This window comes from Dufourea novaeangliae, unplaced genomic scaffold (assembly GCF_001272555.1).
Source record: "Dufourea novaeangliae isolate 0120121106 unplaced genomic scaffold, ASM127255v1 scaffold6, whole genome shotgun sequence".
NCBI lineage: Eukaryota > Metazoa > Arthropoda > Insecta > Hymenoptera > Halictidae > Dufourea > Dufourea novaeangliae.
The window spans coordinates 2,188,853-2,207,261 of record NW_015373900.1 but is presented as its reverse complement, the minus strand read 5'-3'; the positions used below and the strand labels follow the sequence as shown (position 1 = coordinate 2,207,261).

Here is an 18,409-nt window from a genome sequence, read left to right as displayed (position 1 = left end):
TTACAGTGGAGACATTCAAAATTATTTCAGTTAAAAAAAAAAATTGTTTAAGCTTTTATCTTGCAATTATATTAAAGAAATGTAATTTTATAATATCAGGGCACTATTGAAAGATTTGAAAAAGAATGAGGATATTGTCCTGTTCGTCGTCTTCATGGACAAATTTTAGAAAATGTGGACACTTTAAAATTAGCCATACGAAAATTAATTGAAGTAAAGCTCCATCTAAGCACACCGTCTACATAGACCAGCCTTTTACCTTCAATTAATTTTCATACGGCCAATCGTTAAGTGACAATATTTTAAAAAATTTGTCTATAAAAAGGACAAATAGGACTACATCGTTCTTGTTTAAATTTTTCAATAGTGCATAAAATTGCAATTCTTTAAAACAATTGCAAGAGAAATGAATAAACAATTTTTTTTGAACTGAAATAATATTTAATAGGTACACGTATGTCTCCACTGTAAGCACCTACAAAGCTCATTTTGATCAGTTTATTAGTTCTACAGTTATAATTTATTGAACAAAAATTGATACTACGTTTCAAACAATTTAAAAAAAAATATCAAAATTCCTTCGAGATATGTTTATATGCCACAAAAGACTATAACATATCCAAGTTTCAACAAAATCCGAATTGTTACTCCAAAATGTGTCAGATTTTGCGTGGAATGTTTAAATGTCCACCCACCCAGGGGTGTAGATTTACCACCTGAAACCATGACCAATAACTTTCTGTACACCATGTATATACCTACGCACGTTCGTAAGAAGGCACAAATGTGTGTGTGTCACGGTAATAAAGTTCAGTCTTTTATTCCCGAAGCACTCTATAATAACCGTCGACAACGATATTCGATAATTAATACCTCGGCCTCGCTTCAGCGATAATTAACGCTATTATACATGTGTGTATTATTCCAGGGTATAAATATTCAAAATGTCTGTCAACCCAATTAATTCGAGGATCATATGCATTTAACGCTAGAATTACCAGTGTTGAATGTATACTAAATAAAATTGTATAATACAATATAACATAATATAGTGCAATGAAAAATGTATAATAAATTAAAAGTCAATAGGAATACCGACAAAAGTAGCTTTATGATTTCAGTAATAATGAAAAGAAAAATTCGAAATCCCTCATTTTTACGGGTTTCATTGCTGTAGCGTTAACCCTTTAACGCCCAGACTCTTAACCCTTTTAGTACCTTAGAACTGATACATGTATTGGCTTTGTGGGTTTTCCGAAAAATACCGTAAGCCGATATACAATAGGCTTTCCATTGTTTCTTTTGCCTTCATTATAAACTCTTTTTTACGGAAAATAATGAACTTTTTTCTTCCTTTCACGTGAAACTACATACAATTCACCATAAAATGAAATAAAAACGTGTAAACATCTTCATTTTTAAGAGAAATATTTTCAATAGACACCACAAAAACCGCATATGTATTTTTTAAGGTATTTTTGCCAACAATTTTTTCAAAATTATGAAACTGATATAGTATATATTGTATCTTGTTATTTTTTATTAATTTAAACAGATTTTTTTCATTTGGTTGCCCTTTTTTCTGGAGGAAATACTTGAATTTTTCAACTGAAAACGTGGAGATCTATTTCACATCCGTGAAATTATGGATCCTTGCTGACACAAAGTTAGATATTAACCGGCGACAGAATTTGACGCACTTTTAAAATAAGTATTACACCGTTGCAACACTGGGAGTTAAAGGGTTAAGGACAACAAGTTCCCTCGACGATGCGATTCAGAGTGATCAATGGCGAACACAGATTACATGGGACTCCGCAGAAATGCAAATTAGCCGACGATCGGTATCGCGCGACGATTCCACCGATAACGATCCGTGGCGGCTTAATTAAAGCCTGGCTATCGCAAGATCGCGACTACCGAGTGCATCAACTCTTCGTTTTCACGCCGCACAGTGATTTCAAAATCCCACGAAAAAAAGGCGAAAACTCGAGAAATTAAAATTCAAAAATAGATATTCTTTTTTTACAATAGTTAAATATGACACCTCAACTAGTTTATACGTAATTATTTTACTTTTAACCCTTGGTGACGTGTAATTTGACTTTGAAATCAATTGTATATTTCTTTTTTAAATAATTTTCAAAGTGAGATATTTGTGTTATTCGATAGAATTTGTAAGTGATAATAACCCTGCTACGGTCCTCAGTATATCTATTCATTCGAAATAATGACGAGAAAGGAGACACACGTAGATCAGTAAAATTTTCCTCAGATATTTCGCAAATCTAAGAACATTTCTGAAAGGACGAGATTAAGTTAATGATAGTGTTTAAAGTCGTAACAACGTTAACGAAACGAAAAGATGAGTGGGTCAAAATAGATTTAAAAACCGTAGCTGGGTTAACCAGGCTAGCACCTTAGAGAGTAAGTAACAAAATAGATGTAAAATAAACTTTTTATGTCGAGACTGTAGGTAACTTTGAAAAAAAAGTAGAATTTATTCGCGTTTATAGATTTTTGGTTTACTTCCCACCCCGTCCCAGTGGAAATTATTTTTTAATTGTACATATTATGCAGACATCAGACTTCAATAACAGAGGAAAAAAAATTTACCACGGTCTATGAAACTTGTAATAAAATTACACCACTTCGACTGGAAAATTTGCTAACATTTATACAATTAATTAGACGTTGCTCTATCCGATGATTATTCCTTTAGATCGATAAAATATTCTCAATACAATCGAAATTGTATATAACTGGTACAATTAAATTAATTGCAATATGAAAAGAAATTGTGAAAATGGTAGTGTACCTCCAGTACCTTTTTAAGGCTAACTGAAGTATGTGCAGTTTTTACATATTTCGGGTTATGTGTAATTTAAATAAAAAAATATTATTTTTTAAATTATTCCCATACCAAAAAGTCGTGTCTATTGTTTATAGCCGGCTTTACCCTTTATTAATGGGAGTGGTTTTCAAATTTAGTTTTGCATCTATTTTGTATAAGTATATTTTGCTTTCGGAAATTAGTAACTGTATCCTAAAAATTAATAGGAATCAAAATGCAGGTACGTTAATACACGTGTATTTAAATATACGTGAAATAATACACGTGTACTTAAATATGTATAATATTCGTGAAATAGTACATGTGTATCCGTGTACTTAAAATGACACGTACTGAAGTACGTGTACACGTGTATTTAAATACACGTGAAATAAGGATCTCTAATATGTATACTGCTGCATATTCCCTTTTTTGTCAAGTGATTTTTTTTCTTTGTATGTTTTCTTTCTTTTTGTCCTGAAATATTCTAAAATGTATTAAAATTATGAATACGTTTTTCGTTTTACCTAAATTTTACTTTAAATAGCTAATGCAAATTTTTTTTTTAGTATACTCGTCATTAAACAAAGAAAATCTAATCTTTCCATGACAAGTATACTCGGCATAAACATCGAAAGGGTTAAAACACGCTACGAACTTTCCAAGCAACCCGACAATTTGTGTTTTCACCATCGATAGCATGATTTCAAAACACTGTGCGTCCGTTCGAAACGATTCAGATGCACGAGCGTTCCTCGGCGAACGTTTCCGGATATTTTTCTACCGGTCGTCGCCGCGAATAATAACGGATTCGGTTTTACGTCCGTTGGCTAAACGCCAGCGAAAGCCGATCGAACAGAACACTGCGAATTCTTGAATCGCTCTGATGCCAGGTCGAAATCATTGGCTCGGATCATCGACGGGTTAAACGGCACAACGAGCAATCAAGCAGTGTGCCTCGAAGAATATTAGAGCCAATTAAGTAAATATACGTCAGTGTCTACGATTCGACCATTGAGATCATCGATTTTTTACTGGATCATTAACGCTAGAACCAGAAATAATGAAATTCATTGTTCAGATAAACAGTTTCGAATAACGATTAAAAGATTTAAAAATGTTCTTCGTCATTTTCAATTGATTAAACCGTGAAAATATGTATAATAAAGTAATTCTTCTTCTTTTCACTTGGCAAACAATTATTTAATCTCATTAAATGTTTAAAGATCAAGATGACGCTCTTACAAGAGAACATTTTGTGTGCGTTCAAACTGACATGAATTTGTAGAGAATTAAAAACTATTGAACATGTATTTCTTTTTGTTTTTGCTAGAGAATAGTTTGAGGGGGTAAAACAGCCCCTCAAAATTCACTGCTCGAAACATACTTTTTACGATTATATTTAAACTAATCGTGATATCGGAGAATGTTTGAAACGAAAGTTGCTCTGTTTTTAACATAGAATTATATATGTATATGCAATTAATTTGATTAAATTCTGTCGATATAAAAAACCATAAGCATCGGAAAACTTTTGATTATTATTCTTACTATTCTAAGTTTTACATACAATAAACGATCTGCGGCCGCCCCTGAATTCGCCGTAATAAAGGGGCACCTTCTGCACCCTACCCCCCCCCCTCCAGAAACGGCCCTAACAATTTCCATACTAAAGCCACTAATACAAAATCTAAAATTCTATCCACATTTAATGTTTATCCATTCACATTCCAGATTGTAAATTTGCATAACCGTGTTTAAACATCTCACCTGTACTCTTTTGATGAACATCCTCTGCAACCGGAAGTCCTCTCAGTGGAATCAGTCAACGTCCTTTCGTCGCGGTGGTATCGAAATATCGTAGATCTTTTAACGAACAACCAAGCTGGATAATTACAGACAATCTTTCAGGTCGAACGATCGATATCGCCGATGCAAACGAACATTTATCTCCGAAGCTCCAGACGGTCCACCGAGTCCTCGATGAGAGATGCAGCCAGCATTCTCATCACCGTACGCATTTATACTCGCGGCAAGTCGCACGTTTCCATTGTGAAAAATCGAGTGGGACGAAGGGAAAATCCCAAGGATGTCAGCGACTATCGGTGACACGCAGATCTACGCGTCCGACTGGACCACGTGATCGAGCTTTCGCTGGTTTGCTTTTTGCCATCACGGCTCTCCGTGGACGGAATTCTTTTGTAATCTCGCGCGGTCGACGTCCGACGCGTTCTACGAAGCTCACCGTGTTTACCAACAATACGATTTGTCTGTGCAAAGTGTCAAGTCTGGAAACAGATTTATCTGGGGAAAAAACGCGGATCGCGTAACAGATTAGGCTGTTTTGCAGTGTCTTTAGGTTCGTCGAGGTTACGGTTCGGGGGAGATTACAACAATTGCTTGGAGGGCTTTTTAAGAAGATTAATTTGTTTTTTGTTTAACATGTAGTCTTTAAGAATATATAATTGATAAAGTAAATTACGGACGTTTATGTAGGTTCAGATTTTTATGGGCAGAAGTTCAGTACGTTTTAACGAAGGTTCTGTTGGTTGAAAAATGTTAAGTTGAATCATAAATAACATTCGCTTTGGTTTTTTAAATTTACGAGGATTCGAGGCATTTTAACAATTAATATCAATCTATGCAACGTTTCTCATTACCTATGAACTTAATTACTGATATTCGGTTTAATTGATTCCTATGAGCATTGCTATTTAATTGTTGGAGGCATTAATGGTGTAAGGTCAGTTTTCGCTGAACTTTGGTGAACATCATAGGAAGGTAGCTCTAACTTTATTCTATGTATCTTGTGCATAAATAGTGTATGTCTAGCTTCATTAATGAGTCAACAGTCGGTATGACTTAATCTACATTAATATAGAATAATATATTATATATACATATATTATTATTATTTAACCTGATATACTCAAAAGAGATATTCGCGAAGTGATACATGTCGATTTTTCTGTAACTTTCCTCAACTGTTTATGGGACCAACCTAAGAATTTTAGCGTACTTTGTTCGTTGTCACTTTTAGACCTTAAGGGAGAAACCACCCTTTCTATCCGGAGCGTTCCTTTTAGTTATTCGTTGGTAACTGGTAAACTACAACAGCCATCGAAAAAGGTTTAGATACATTTTATGTCGTTTTGAATTGTCCATGCATCGATAGAAAAGAATTTTCCAAAACATTTGTTTAAAAAATCATTTTATTGAACATTTTTCCCTATCGATATATGGGCAACTAGAAGCAACAAAGTTTATCTAAATTCTTTTCGATATCTTTTGTAGTGTACGAGTTACAAGTGAATAAGTAGAAAAAGACACTTCGAATAAAAAGAAAAAAGTTTGTACTTTAAAGTCTAAAAATAGTACAGACCTCTTTCGATTATCGTCTGTCTTGTTCTACACGATTATTGTCCAGGCGTTAGCTTCACTACTAGGGGGAGGGAGAGACCGTGGAACCTCTCAAGCGCATAATTTGTAATCGAAAAGAGTCTGTACCAACCAAGTACGATAAAATTCTTAGGTTGGTTCCATAAGCAATTAAACAAAGATACTGAAAAATTGGCGTGTATCACTGCGCAAACATCCCTTATCAGTATAGTCATCATACTCAAGTATGACGTTATCATACGCATAATGATCATAAGCAAGTATGATGTCATCATACACATAATGATCGTACTCATTGTAAGTATAATCAATATGTCCGGATATACTTATATAAGTATAAGAATTCAAAGGGAGGCGGTTTTACAAAATTATTTCTAAATCTCTAAATATCTTAGAAACAGGTTTAATGACTCAGATAATTAATACTTTTAGGAGCTCATATATCAGGAATATACTTAGAACTTATCTATATCCTTTTAAATTAAAATATGATTCGTATGATAATATTAATTGTATTCTTGCGACTGCTACGTTATGGGAATAATGTAGATTACTTTTCCAATTCTGTAACAGAATTGTGGAACAATTTATTCAAAACTTTGTTCGATACTAATACGAGTAATTATAGCACACAGATACATATATTTAAAAATTTTCAAACACGCAGAAAAGCGCATAACTTCGAAGGACTATTGATATTTATTTATTACAAAAGGTGGATGAAAACTATTTGACCTACAAAATATTAAATTATTACAAGATAACCCTAAATTGTCATAATTATGCAGATAACGAATCTGTTAGTTGTGTAAGTATGAAAGCTGGTGTCTTCAAAAATTAAAAAATTTGGGAATATGAGATTCTCCGTTCCAAGAAGTTTCAAGAGATTAAATATTACTGACGCATACTGGATACTCGAAAACTGTACACAGTGATGGGAAAAACTCCGCCAAAAAGACCCTTAGGCTAATACTGAGTACCACACAATGTCTTTTAATAAATCACGAAATATCTTATTCTCGATTTTCTTGTAATCCCGCTGACTCGGCTGATTTATATCTTTTAAACGAGAAATCCTTGTTGGTTAACCAATACTATTAATTACACCGTTTACCATAATAGTTAACGATAGGTCAAGACAATAGGATTTGGTATTTACCTTTTTCCTTCTATGAATTAGCTCTCTTCAATAAAATGGGAACCTTGCGGGTTTAATATTTCTTTTATTCTTAACTTGATAAGGTGTTTGTAATCATTCATAGTTTGCCTATAATATAAATCGAATTGTCAACAATTTCCTAAATTCAGGATTTTTGTATCTTGAATAACTTCTCACCTTTCAAATCAATGATTTCTAACCTAAGCACAATTTGAAATTCAGATTAAATGTTAATAAAAACAGCATGAAATCACTTTAAATAACAAAAACAAATACACCGAACTATTGAAACTATTTTTAAACTATTACATGTGCAGATGATTAGAACCGGAAGTATTCACTTTCAAAATTAACATTAATTCATTGTAAAAAGGAAAACCAACATCTGATCTCTGTAAGTTAAATCTTATCGAACATTTAGAAAATCACAGTAACTCCATATCAAACTACTTAAACTTCTTTTTTGAATCTTTTCTATACCAAGTTCACCGAAAATGCTCCAAAGCTTACAAAATCAGTAATACATTTTATTAGCTAACGCTAAACATCCTTTTGTCCTTCTTAAGCGTCATATTAAGATGGATGCACCAGTGAATGAACATTATGCGCAAAAACAATTAAATTAAGTTAATAAAATAAGCAAATGATTAAATATTGATTTTCCTCAATTCCTTGTTTCATATTCAAACAATTATCGCGCCACTAGTTAGAAATGTTTATTTACTTAATATCGTTCATTCACTGGTGAAATCTGTATTTTTCTTTTCAATTTAATTAAACACATTTTTTCCAATATTTCAAATCGAAAATTCTACGTTATAAAAAAGCATTGACATTAAAAAATCTAATTTACATGTGCGAAATATTTATTAATATTATTAGCATTTAACATTCGACTTTGATAATTACAAAATCTCTCAAGTGTTCATTCATTATGGTTACCCTAATTCCATATCAAACTACTTATACTTCTTTCTCAAAACTGTCTATATCGAGTTCACCGAAAATCGTTTAAGCTTTCAAAATCAGTAACAAATTTTGTTAGCTAACGCTAAATATTCTTTTGTCCTTTTTAAGCGTCATATTATACCGTATGCCGCGATGTTCCGTGCATCGCGTTACACAGGAAGAAAACCAATTCCTAAGAATTCTGCCACCCGATGCTGAAATACCTCACGGAAATCGGATGCTTCTTCGTTTACACGATCATGCTCGCGTCCGTTGTGGCAGCGGCTAAATCGAAGGACCGCCATCTTGCTGCCACTGTACTTATCCAATATTTGACGAAATACACTCGAAAGAGTACGATCCTTGACATTAATTGGTTTCAGCGTAACGAGAATTCGGTCGAGAAAGAGGATATTAGGGGACAAGAGACTACGTCGGAATTCCCCAGATTCGTTAACAGAACTTCACTGAAAATGCTGGAGGACATCACGGCGAAAGTGTGGAGGATATTGCCCGTCGTTGAAATCCCTCGAAATTGGGTGCTCGGTTACTGCACAAAGTACTCAGAGATTTTTGGGGAGATTGAGAAAGCCAGTATGCAATGTCAGTTCGGTGGAACGGATTGGGACTGCACGTTCATCGAATTGGTAACAATCAATAGCTCCGTAGGATCTTCATTTTGTTTCTTCGTTAGATCGTAAGGCGAAACTTCCAATCTAATAGGGTAAACGCACCAATGAATGAACATTTCAGAGATTTTGTAATTATTGCAGTCGAATTTTAAATGATAATAATATTAATAAATATTTGGGACATTAGAAATAGATTTTTTAGTATCTACATAGGTACCTATAGCTGTTTATAACGTATAGATTTTAATTTGAAATATTGGAAAAATGCAATTAATTAAACAGAAAAATACAGATTTCACCACCCAAATAGCACAAGACGCCCAATAACGCGTTGAAGGCGGCTTAAAGACGCCTTAGACCTAAAATAGTCGTAAAATGGTCGTTTTCAAGACGTCATGTGCTACCTGGGCAGTGAATGGACAATATTAAGTAAATGAACATTTCTAACCAGTGACGCGAAAATTGTTGGAATATGACACAAGGAATTGAACAAAAATCAATATTTAATCGTTTTCTTATTTTAATAACTTAATTCACTCGGTTTTATATACCGTAGCGGACAAACGAATTCGGACGAAGACATTTCTCGTTGTATTTATTGTTATGGTGATGTTACTGAAGTTCTGTCCTGCGGTGTATTTACGATTATTCCGACGCAAGCTTTCATAAAAGTTACAGCTACCTACGTACCACAAAACATAAAATAAGTTTTCTCTGTACATGGCTAGACAAAAATATTCGAACGTTTCATTCACAACCATAAATTGTAATCTGAAACAAGAACTTTATTATTATACCTTTATTTTATCCATTCTCGAATGGTACGAGGTAAAAATACCACAAAAATTTTTAAACAAAACGGCTCAAATAGAGCGCAATCATCCATAGTTTCTTCGATGTGTGAACATTCCCAAATAGACGGTATATTCAACAAAATAAACAATTTGTTCGAGGAGGACATTTAGAAAATATATCGAGTGTGGGCGACTTAAGAAAACAACAATTACACTAGACAGACGTTGATTATTTAATGTAACGTCAGTAGTATCTTTAATTCAAATACTACAGGAAACGGTTTTTGTCCGAAAACATTTGTCCGGTACTGTACATACATACATACATACAGTGGGTGTAAAAAGTATTCGTACACCCTTTAAAACGGAACAACTCTTTTAAAATTGGTCCAAATGATTTCAGTTTTTTTGTGAAGTTAGAGACATTAATTTAACAAGAAAATATTAAAGGTCGTGTTTTACAACTTTTTAATCTGAGGCTATAATGAAAACTTAATGAATACATATCGAAGATATATTTTCTTCGCGATTCGGACCAATTGCAACTTTTTCAAATTTTTTTTTCACATCATTTAGTAAATTAATGTTTCTAACTTCGCAAAAAAACTCAAGTGATTTGGACCAATTTTAAAACAGTTGTTCCGTTTTAAAGGGTGTACGAATACTTTTTACACTCACTGTATAACGTTCATTCACTGGGGCGTATTCATTTAGTGTTGCATCCACCCTTATGTTCGCTTTCTTATAGAATTCTTTATGATACTTACAATCTAGTATGTAGTAAGTATAAGAAGCATAATGTTAGATGCATCACTGAGTGATGCACTATTTTCTATCAATAAATTCTTATTATCCTGACAAACATAAAAATCGTCCTGTGATTTTCTTTTAAACAAATTGGAGGGTATAATATGAGAAAGGATAAATACCAAAGTACCGTCAATTTTTAATTTTCTAAAAATTAGATATTAAATTCGACATAACGCAGTGAATTGCTTATTGATACACAGGATAGTAAATCATTAGTTTCCGTCGTATTGAAATTTTTAAAAATAATTCGCATTTCACGATTGCACCCTCGTGCACTATTCGAGTCTATCGGACACGAAGTTACATAATTGTATTATAGAAATTTATAAATTAATTTGACGCCAACAACTTACATATATTATAATCTAACAATAGGCAAATATGTTTTCTTAAGGGTACATTCTAATGTAAAAGCTGTAAAAGAACAACTTTTTTAGGATTTTTGTAAAAGAAAACTAACACATAAAGTACACAATCTGTCTGGGGTTTATTAATATACATATTAAGATAAGAAAAACAAATACATATTATGTTATACTATAACAATCCTTATAAGTTTTAAGAAAAATTGTGGTATTTTGATTTCAGATGGGTGGATCTCGAGATTTTATGTATTTTGTTACAGTATATACTACGTGTTTACAGTATATATTAAACAAAATGACATAACAAAAATTTTTCATATTTTAAATGTTTATACTATGTGTTATGGTTTTCTTTTTAAAAAATCCTGAAAAACCGGTTTATTTACAGCGTCTACATAAAAATGTACCCTTAATCCGATTTTAACGCAGGTCGAATTGAATTCGAAGAATAGTAATACAAAAATTTATTGAATAGTGCGCAAGGATTAAATAATTTAAATAAATGTTGAACAGAGTAACCTTCTTACCATTTTTCTTTGCGATATTTAACAAATCAGGGAGGAGGGCGGGACGATTTTAACATGGGAAAAATCGTTTCTTCGTTTCACGAGCTTTCTGACCGAGGTTTGCAATCGCGACTACTTCGAGGCGCCGAAACCTGTGGAAAATTATGGCAACGATACAAAAACGTTCAAGAGCAAAGATTGTTTCGTATGCGATTGACCGTCCACGTGAGCTGATTGATTAGCACAAATAAATAAACCGAGTAAAATACAATTAAGAACGCGTCAATATTCACCGAGCCACGCTTTCGAAGGGACAGAATAGAAAAAAGCGACATTCGAAAAAGCCACGACGTTCACGAGGATCGAAACATAGTCGAAAAAAATCAAAGAAGAAAAAAGAAAATGAACGATACAAGGAATTGAGGAAGGCACGATTAGCGGCCAAGGAAATAAAAGAAATTCGACGATCCTTGATAAACAAGATTACGAAACTTGAGAATAAAAGTAACTAAATGGAATATTATTAGTAGACTGCAGATTTTATGCATGTATAGCGTTTACAGTTGCAGAAAGTATAGTTGAAAAAACACTTTAATTTAATTTTAATAGAGCATTCGTCTTATCTTTGACACAATGGGATTTTGAAAGAGAAAGTGAAGTTCTACCTAATTCTTGTGGTTATGACTCATTTTATAAAAATTCCAGTTTACGTAAACACTTCACAGTCTAATAGAAATATTGTTGCTTAAGAAATTGACCGTGGCATAATGTACTATATAAAATTTAAATATTAAACAAACGACACTTTTTTCTTCTAAATCATGAAACAAGTAATGATTATTATTTTCTTTAAAATGTTTAAATTATTGGTGCAACTCACCTATTTTCCTGTGCAACAAAATTGCCTATTTAATATTCATTTTTAAAAACGTGAAGAATATATATAGAGGTGTGCAAGTTTGTAGACTCAAGTTATAAATACAGAAATTCTTCTGGTCTCCAAGAAACGCTCGAATTCTGAATTACTGTATGATAATAATTCGTATATTCTATAATTTTCTGACATTTGTCTAACAAAACTGACAAATTGTGAGATACCTGAAATGAATTTAATCATGTTCCCAGCTCTCTAGCATTATTGAATATTTTTATAAATGCTCAATAATCATTAATTTCACAGAGCATTTAAGTCCCGAGGAATACAAGGAACTCGATCGATTGCATTTAACAGTGACGACAAAACCCCACGGCCACTTAGAGGAATATCCCCTGGCGGATGAACGAACAGAGTTATCGCGTCTCCAAGAAATCGGATTATGTTTATCGAGAGAAACTGCTAAAGCCTGTGAACCTCTCGTTATCGAAGCAATTCAAAAATTGATATAAGATATAAGATAATCACGTTCAGCATATCACACGATACATCTTGTAAACTTTTATTCCAATTCTATTTCGATTACTGTGTTCCGTAACACTAATAAAGCGACTCCGCCAGGTCAACGAATGCTTGGCCCCCAGAAAACTGTGATTCTTTGAAAACTTGATTTTGATTGTACTATAGTCACGTGTCAAATGTATAATACATTTTATTTGAATACAATTCAGTTGCAAATACTACTATTGTACATAAATTGCACCCAGATAGCACATGATGCCTTAAAGACGCCTATTTTACGGCTATTTTACGTCTAAGGCGCCTTTAAGCCGTCTTGAAGGCGTCATGTGCTATCTGGGGCACAAAAAATTAGGTTCAATTCCACATATCATCCGCTCTTCTTTTTTAAATTTCCTTCTTTTGTACAGAATTTAGGTACAATTTACATTGATCTGTAATATCTTTGGCACTCTTATGTTAGTAAAATTTCATTTATTTGTTAGTTGATCGAGGATAGATGACATGAACTTTTCTAAAAAAATGTTATTCGTAGAGAAAGTTACGTTGACTTATAATTCAGTATATACATACTTTATACCTTCTTTTTCAGTATATACGTATGTTTTTTATATACATACATATAAGTATATTTAGAAGATCACAACTGTGAACGATCTAGTTGCACCAATCAAACGAAAGAAACTAAATAAATACCATAGAAGTAAAAAATTAACATCTTTGTTCATATGGCACTAACATTTATTTTTGTTGCGCGTAAAAACACATTCTACGAACTATACGTCAATTGACGGCACATCGCCAATTCACGATCCTCTAATTATTTCGAGCAGTGTACAGTATAATACTGCTTTCTGGCCAGCTTCATTAATCTCATAACTTCGTTACTTTAATCGTTTCCCAACGATATCAATGATTTACACATTAATTTCATAGATATAACTTTGACAGCCGACTATAATCAGTGAAGAAATATTTCTATATTTAAACTAGTTCAGCAATAATGCTTATTTCGATATCAGGTACAATTAATTCATTTAATTCAAAGTAACCAGGATTAGACGTGTATTATTGATGCAGGGTTATTGTTAATATTATCGGTAAACGATGTTTCTGAAACCTTAAGTGCGACCGTTGAGAACACCGACGCAAACATTGATTTTGATAAATTCGACACGCGTCTATTCGAAGCTTATCCAGTACTTGTGCCGTCAAACTTGGTAAATATACGCTGTAGCGTAAAAGTTTGTAATCGGCGATCGATTTTTACAAAATGAAACTGTTGTACCTGTACCAATACGTTATTGGTATATTATTATATTTTCTGTTGTATTTTCGCGAATTTACAATAAAACAGGTACAATTGTACGGAAAACTCGCATTTATCGAAAAAAACAAAGGTTGCTCCGAGCGATGGCATCGAAACGATTATACACAAAGAATATTCTTTTTTTTAAGAAATTCCATTTGCACAACAAAACGCTTGCTTCTTTTGTTTGAAATATTATTTAAAATAATCACTGATACAGGTGATTCAAATTTGCCTGAAGGACACAACACTGCTTGACAATTTATTCGCGAATGCTAACGATTGCGACAATTATCCGTGTATGTTCTCGAAAGTAATCGAGGACGAGTCCATGAAATCCATTGTTTCTATTATACGTAACGATACAATGGACGATGTCAAACAAGAATTTCGGCAGAGTGTGCAGGATTGCGGAATCTGGTGGAAGTTGTTCAAGCACACCGATAAGAATGCGAATTCCAAAAGCGAATTAGGAAAGTGTTTGTTTCAAACATTTTCAACCGTAAGCAACCTTACGAACAATTATAAGTTACTTTAAACAACAATATATAAAAATCCGTGTTGTAAATATCTTGATTTATCTCCAGAAATGTAGGGAACCTGTTTTAGATCGAATAAAATCGTTGTTAAATCCCGCTACAGAACAATGAAGAAAATCAAAGATAATGGAATACGGGTAAAGGAGTTCTTATTGTATAGAAAATATGCTTAATAAGAAAATAAAATTTCCATATATTTCTTCATTTTACGTAACAACAAGAAACGAATACATTTTAAAACGTTACTTTGAAAAATGTATCAATATCGACATGTAAATTAATTAAATTTCTGTGCAAAATCGCACAATTCATGTGCGTAATGCAACATACAAAAGTTGCATCTTCTATATGCTATATTCTACATAACCTTATTGGTCGACGTTAATTTACGTTATTCATCACTCTCGTTGACGATTACAAACAATAACGACAATGTAATACTGCAAAGTACGTTTTCTACCACACATATTCAGAAGTACAGATGTTAATAACTTATGTATTGGAAGACAATTTACTCAGAGATCACTTTATTTTTAAAAGATAAAAATTGTTGCACCTTTGTGTAAAAATGAATAATACAAAATTATTTACAATTCACTAGTGTTTTTTAATAAACTTCTCTTTATAGAGAAGTAGTTACTACAGTCTCAACTAGGACTTGGTGACTTCGAGGACTTCTCTTCGTCTTCAGATTGCACACCTGTTGTAACACTCTCACTCTTTGCCCATATATTGAATGCTTTACCTCTCTTGAAATGACGTACAATATTAAAAATACCTATTATTATGTACAGGATTGCTATCACAATAAAATAACCACCATAGATAAGGTACTAGAAAGAAAAGAATATTTTTTCAAATTATAGATACAAATCTGATCGCCTAGAAGAGTTCATAACAAGGAACAACAATGAATAATACAAATTTTCCACACAATCAACTCGAGTAATAAACGAAAGATTTTAAATAATTTGAGAAGCTTAATGAATTGAAATTAAACCATGAAAAAAACAGTGCCGTTATTATTTTTTTGTTCATAAGTTCTGGCACTGAGACAATTCATTGTATCTACATTAATAAAAAAATCATGGTCACTGTCACAAAATAAGACAATTATAAAAAGTAATAATAATGGTTCAAATGAGTCGATTCAATCAAAATATGTAACATCATAAAAAAATTCTAAATACATTTTTAAGTAAAGTTTCTTTTGCCCTAGGGCGAACATTAACAATAAATAATAATATAAGTAAAATTTCTTTATAAGAACTATTTTAGCCAGTTGGGTCTGCATAATTGAGGAACCGTTTCTCTACATCTACATATAGTTTTTCAAATACAGTTCAGATTGCAATCCTACCTGAGATCGGAGATCTATTCCTAAGTTTCCATTCACTACAATAACTGTTAATATACTTTGTAATAACAGTGCGAAAAAAGTATTTACACCAAATATTAAACCATAACTGTCCTCGGATATATACTTTGCAATTTCAAAACTGTAAATCAATACAAGAAATTATTGTAATTACAGAAAGGTAATTGTATAAATAAATAATTTAATTCAAAATGGTGTATACCTTGCAACGGTAAACATTGTGTGATAAATAATTCCAAATACTATGTAAACAGCGTATAACAGCCAAATGTTGCAACTGTACGAGGAGATCACTAACAAAATGCCTTTCATAAATGACATAATCGATACTACTATATCTCCTATTAAGGACCAATTAAATGGTGCTTTTCCAACACAAAATACAGTAATTGTACCTATTTATAAAAATAGAAATTATATCTTTGTATTTCAGACTTTTAAAATAATATTGCTGTGTGTAAAATAATTCATGCAAAATTATTATATTGATTCAATAAATCTTAATGATGTACCAAAAAGAAGTTTTCATAATTTATAGATTTGTAAGTTGAAGATAAGGAAACATCCAATTAATTATTGTTGAATCGTACTGTAATCATTTACAATTATCACAGACATAAGGATACAAGTGAAACATTGACTAACTACTTAAGATACTGATGAATGAAATATACTAACTGTTCGCTCACCTATAATTGTATAAAGAGAATCTACAGCTCCGTTATAGATCTCAGCTTGAGGTAATACAGCAGTCTGCCAAAGTAACTGTATATAACTAATAATTTGCAAATACCCACAAGTTGAAAAAGACAACCATATTGACCACTTCAATACATGCCAATTCGAGTATGCTTCTAAAAAATCTTTCCATAGTAGAACATAAGCTTGTTTTACTTTATGCAATATTGAAACCTTTGTATTGGAAGAAGCATACTCAACATGATGTTCAAATATATGTGGTATTTCATTTACAGCAATTACAGTCCGCTGTTGCGATGCTATAGTTCCATAACTGCTTTCTGAATCACGATCATTGCTTTTTCTATGAAAATAAATGGACTGACCAACAGAAGGTAAAAAGAATGCCCAAATTGTTGCAAATGCAATAGCTAAAAAATAGAATGTACTATATACAATCAACTTAATAACTGTTTGTACTCTATAAAAATATCAGATGCCCAGAAATAAATACCTGACAATGTAAGATAATTTAATTGATGATAATTTAATAGATCAAGAGAAGTTGTTAATTGTGCGACAATGCCAGCCAAACAACGGCCTAACAGAGACGCTACTTTTGTATGACTAGTTACTTCTTGATAATGTTTTTTATCAACTGTAGCATAAATGTATGTGTAGTATGCTACTTCTGTGGATAAAAACAGGCCATAAAAAAATTCCACAATTTGCAGGGTCAGGACATCCTTTCCAAATATAATTAGAAGAAATGTAATGGTACCAGAAAGACCACATAATATAATAATAGGCTTGTATCGTACAAAGTCTGTTATCAAAAATACAACAATCAAAGTTGCAAAGTAGGAGTATGTAGAAATAGGAAAAATATCTTGATTAACCTGGAAAATTATTAACATTTTTATAAAATTCTTTATTGCATATAGACATCTTATTGGTACTTAAAAACACAAAGAAATTCCAACATCATATGTGATAAAACTTATTGATTAAGCTAAAGAAAGGAATCTCACAATCTATACATACAGACAGTGCGTGTAATACAGTTTATACTTACTTGAACATCTGTAAAATTTTTCCATGGGCCAGTTAAATAATCAGTGACAAAAGATTCTGAGGGTCTAAACTCTTTGAAACAACCAAATACACACAAAATACATGAAATTATTATCCACTTCATATTAATAGCTCTTAAAATGTATTCTGTTCTTTTTAACTTCACTCTGAGATCATGTTTTACCATCAATCTGTAAACATTTATCACATGGCACGTATTTATTTCCCACTTCCTTTAAACATAATGTACAAACATTCACATTTAATAAAAGTAAATAATTATTTCCAACTTTTTAACTGAAATTCTTTAACTAAAAAATATTCATTGTATACGTGCACATGCCAGGTAAAAACATCGTGTGTATTTAATAAGGGAAAGCATACATACATTATTCATTCTACTTACATAGAATTCAATTTAACAATACTATCCTTACTAAATAATGCAATTTTATAAGATTTCAGTTTATTTTAACCATAATGTACAAACGAATATACATAAAATGTTTTAAACTCACTGTCAGCACTGAACGCGAAGTTTAATTTTGTTGTAATCTGTCTATATAGATCTAAACAATTGTGTTACTCTAAT

General features: G+C 32.2%; 1 protein-coding gene across 1 annotated transcript; it reads right to left on the bottom strand.

Annotated features, from left to right (window-relative positions):
* Positions 1-15,308: 15,308 nt before the first annotated feature.
* On the bottom strand, positions 15,309-18,368 carry LOC107193562 (thiamine transporter 2-like). Its single transcript, XM_015583033.1, has 7 exons — positions 18,336-18,368; positions 17,819-18,008; positions 17,258-17,642; positions 16,755-17,174; positions 16,268-16,460; positions 16,048-16,186; positions 15,309-15,520 (listed from the first exon to the last, which is right to left on the bottom strand). Exons 2-7 carry the CDS (start codon positions 18,002-18,004, stop codon positions 15,335-15,337), a joined length of 1,509 nt encoding a protein of 502 aa, XP_015438519.1. The 5' UTR covers positions 18,005-18,008; positions 18,336-18,368; the 3' UTR covers positions 15,309-15,334.
* Positions 18,369-18,409: the final 41 nt, after the last annotated feature.

Excerpts from the sequence above, each read along its gene's own strand:
- LOC107193562 (XM_015583033.1), bottom strand. The coding sequence starts at position 18,004 with ATGGTAAAACATGATCTCAGAGTGAAGTTAAAAAGAACAGAATACATT. Across the intron at positions 16,461-16,754 it reads TTCTCTTTATACAATTATAG|GTACAATTACTGTATTTTGT; the intron begins GTGAGCGAACAG and ends TTTTATAAATAG. Across the intron at positions 15,521-16,047 it reads GAATAGATCTCCGATCTCAG|TACCTTATCTATGGTGGTTA; the intron begins GTAGGATTGCAA and ends TTTTCTTTCTAG.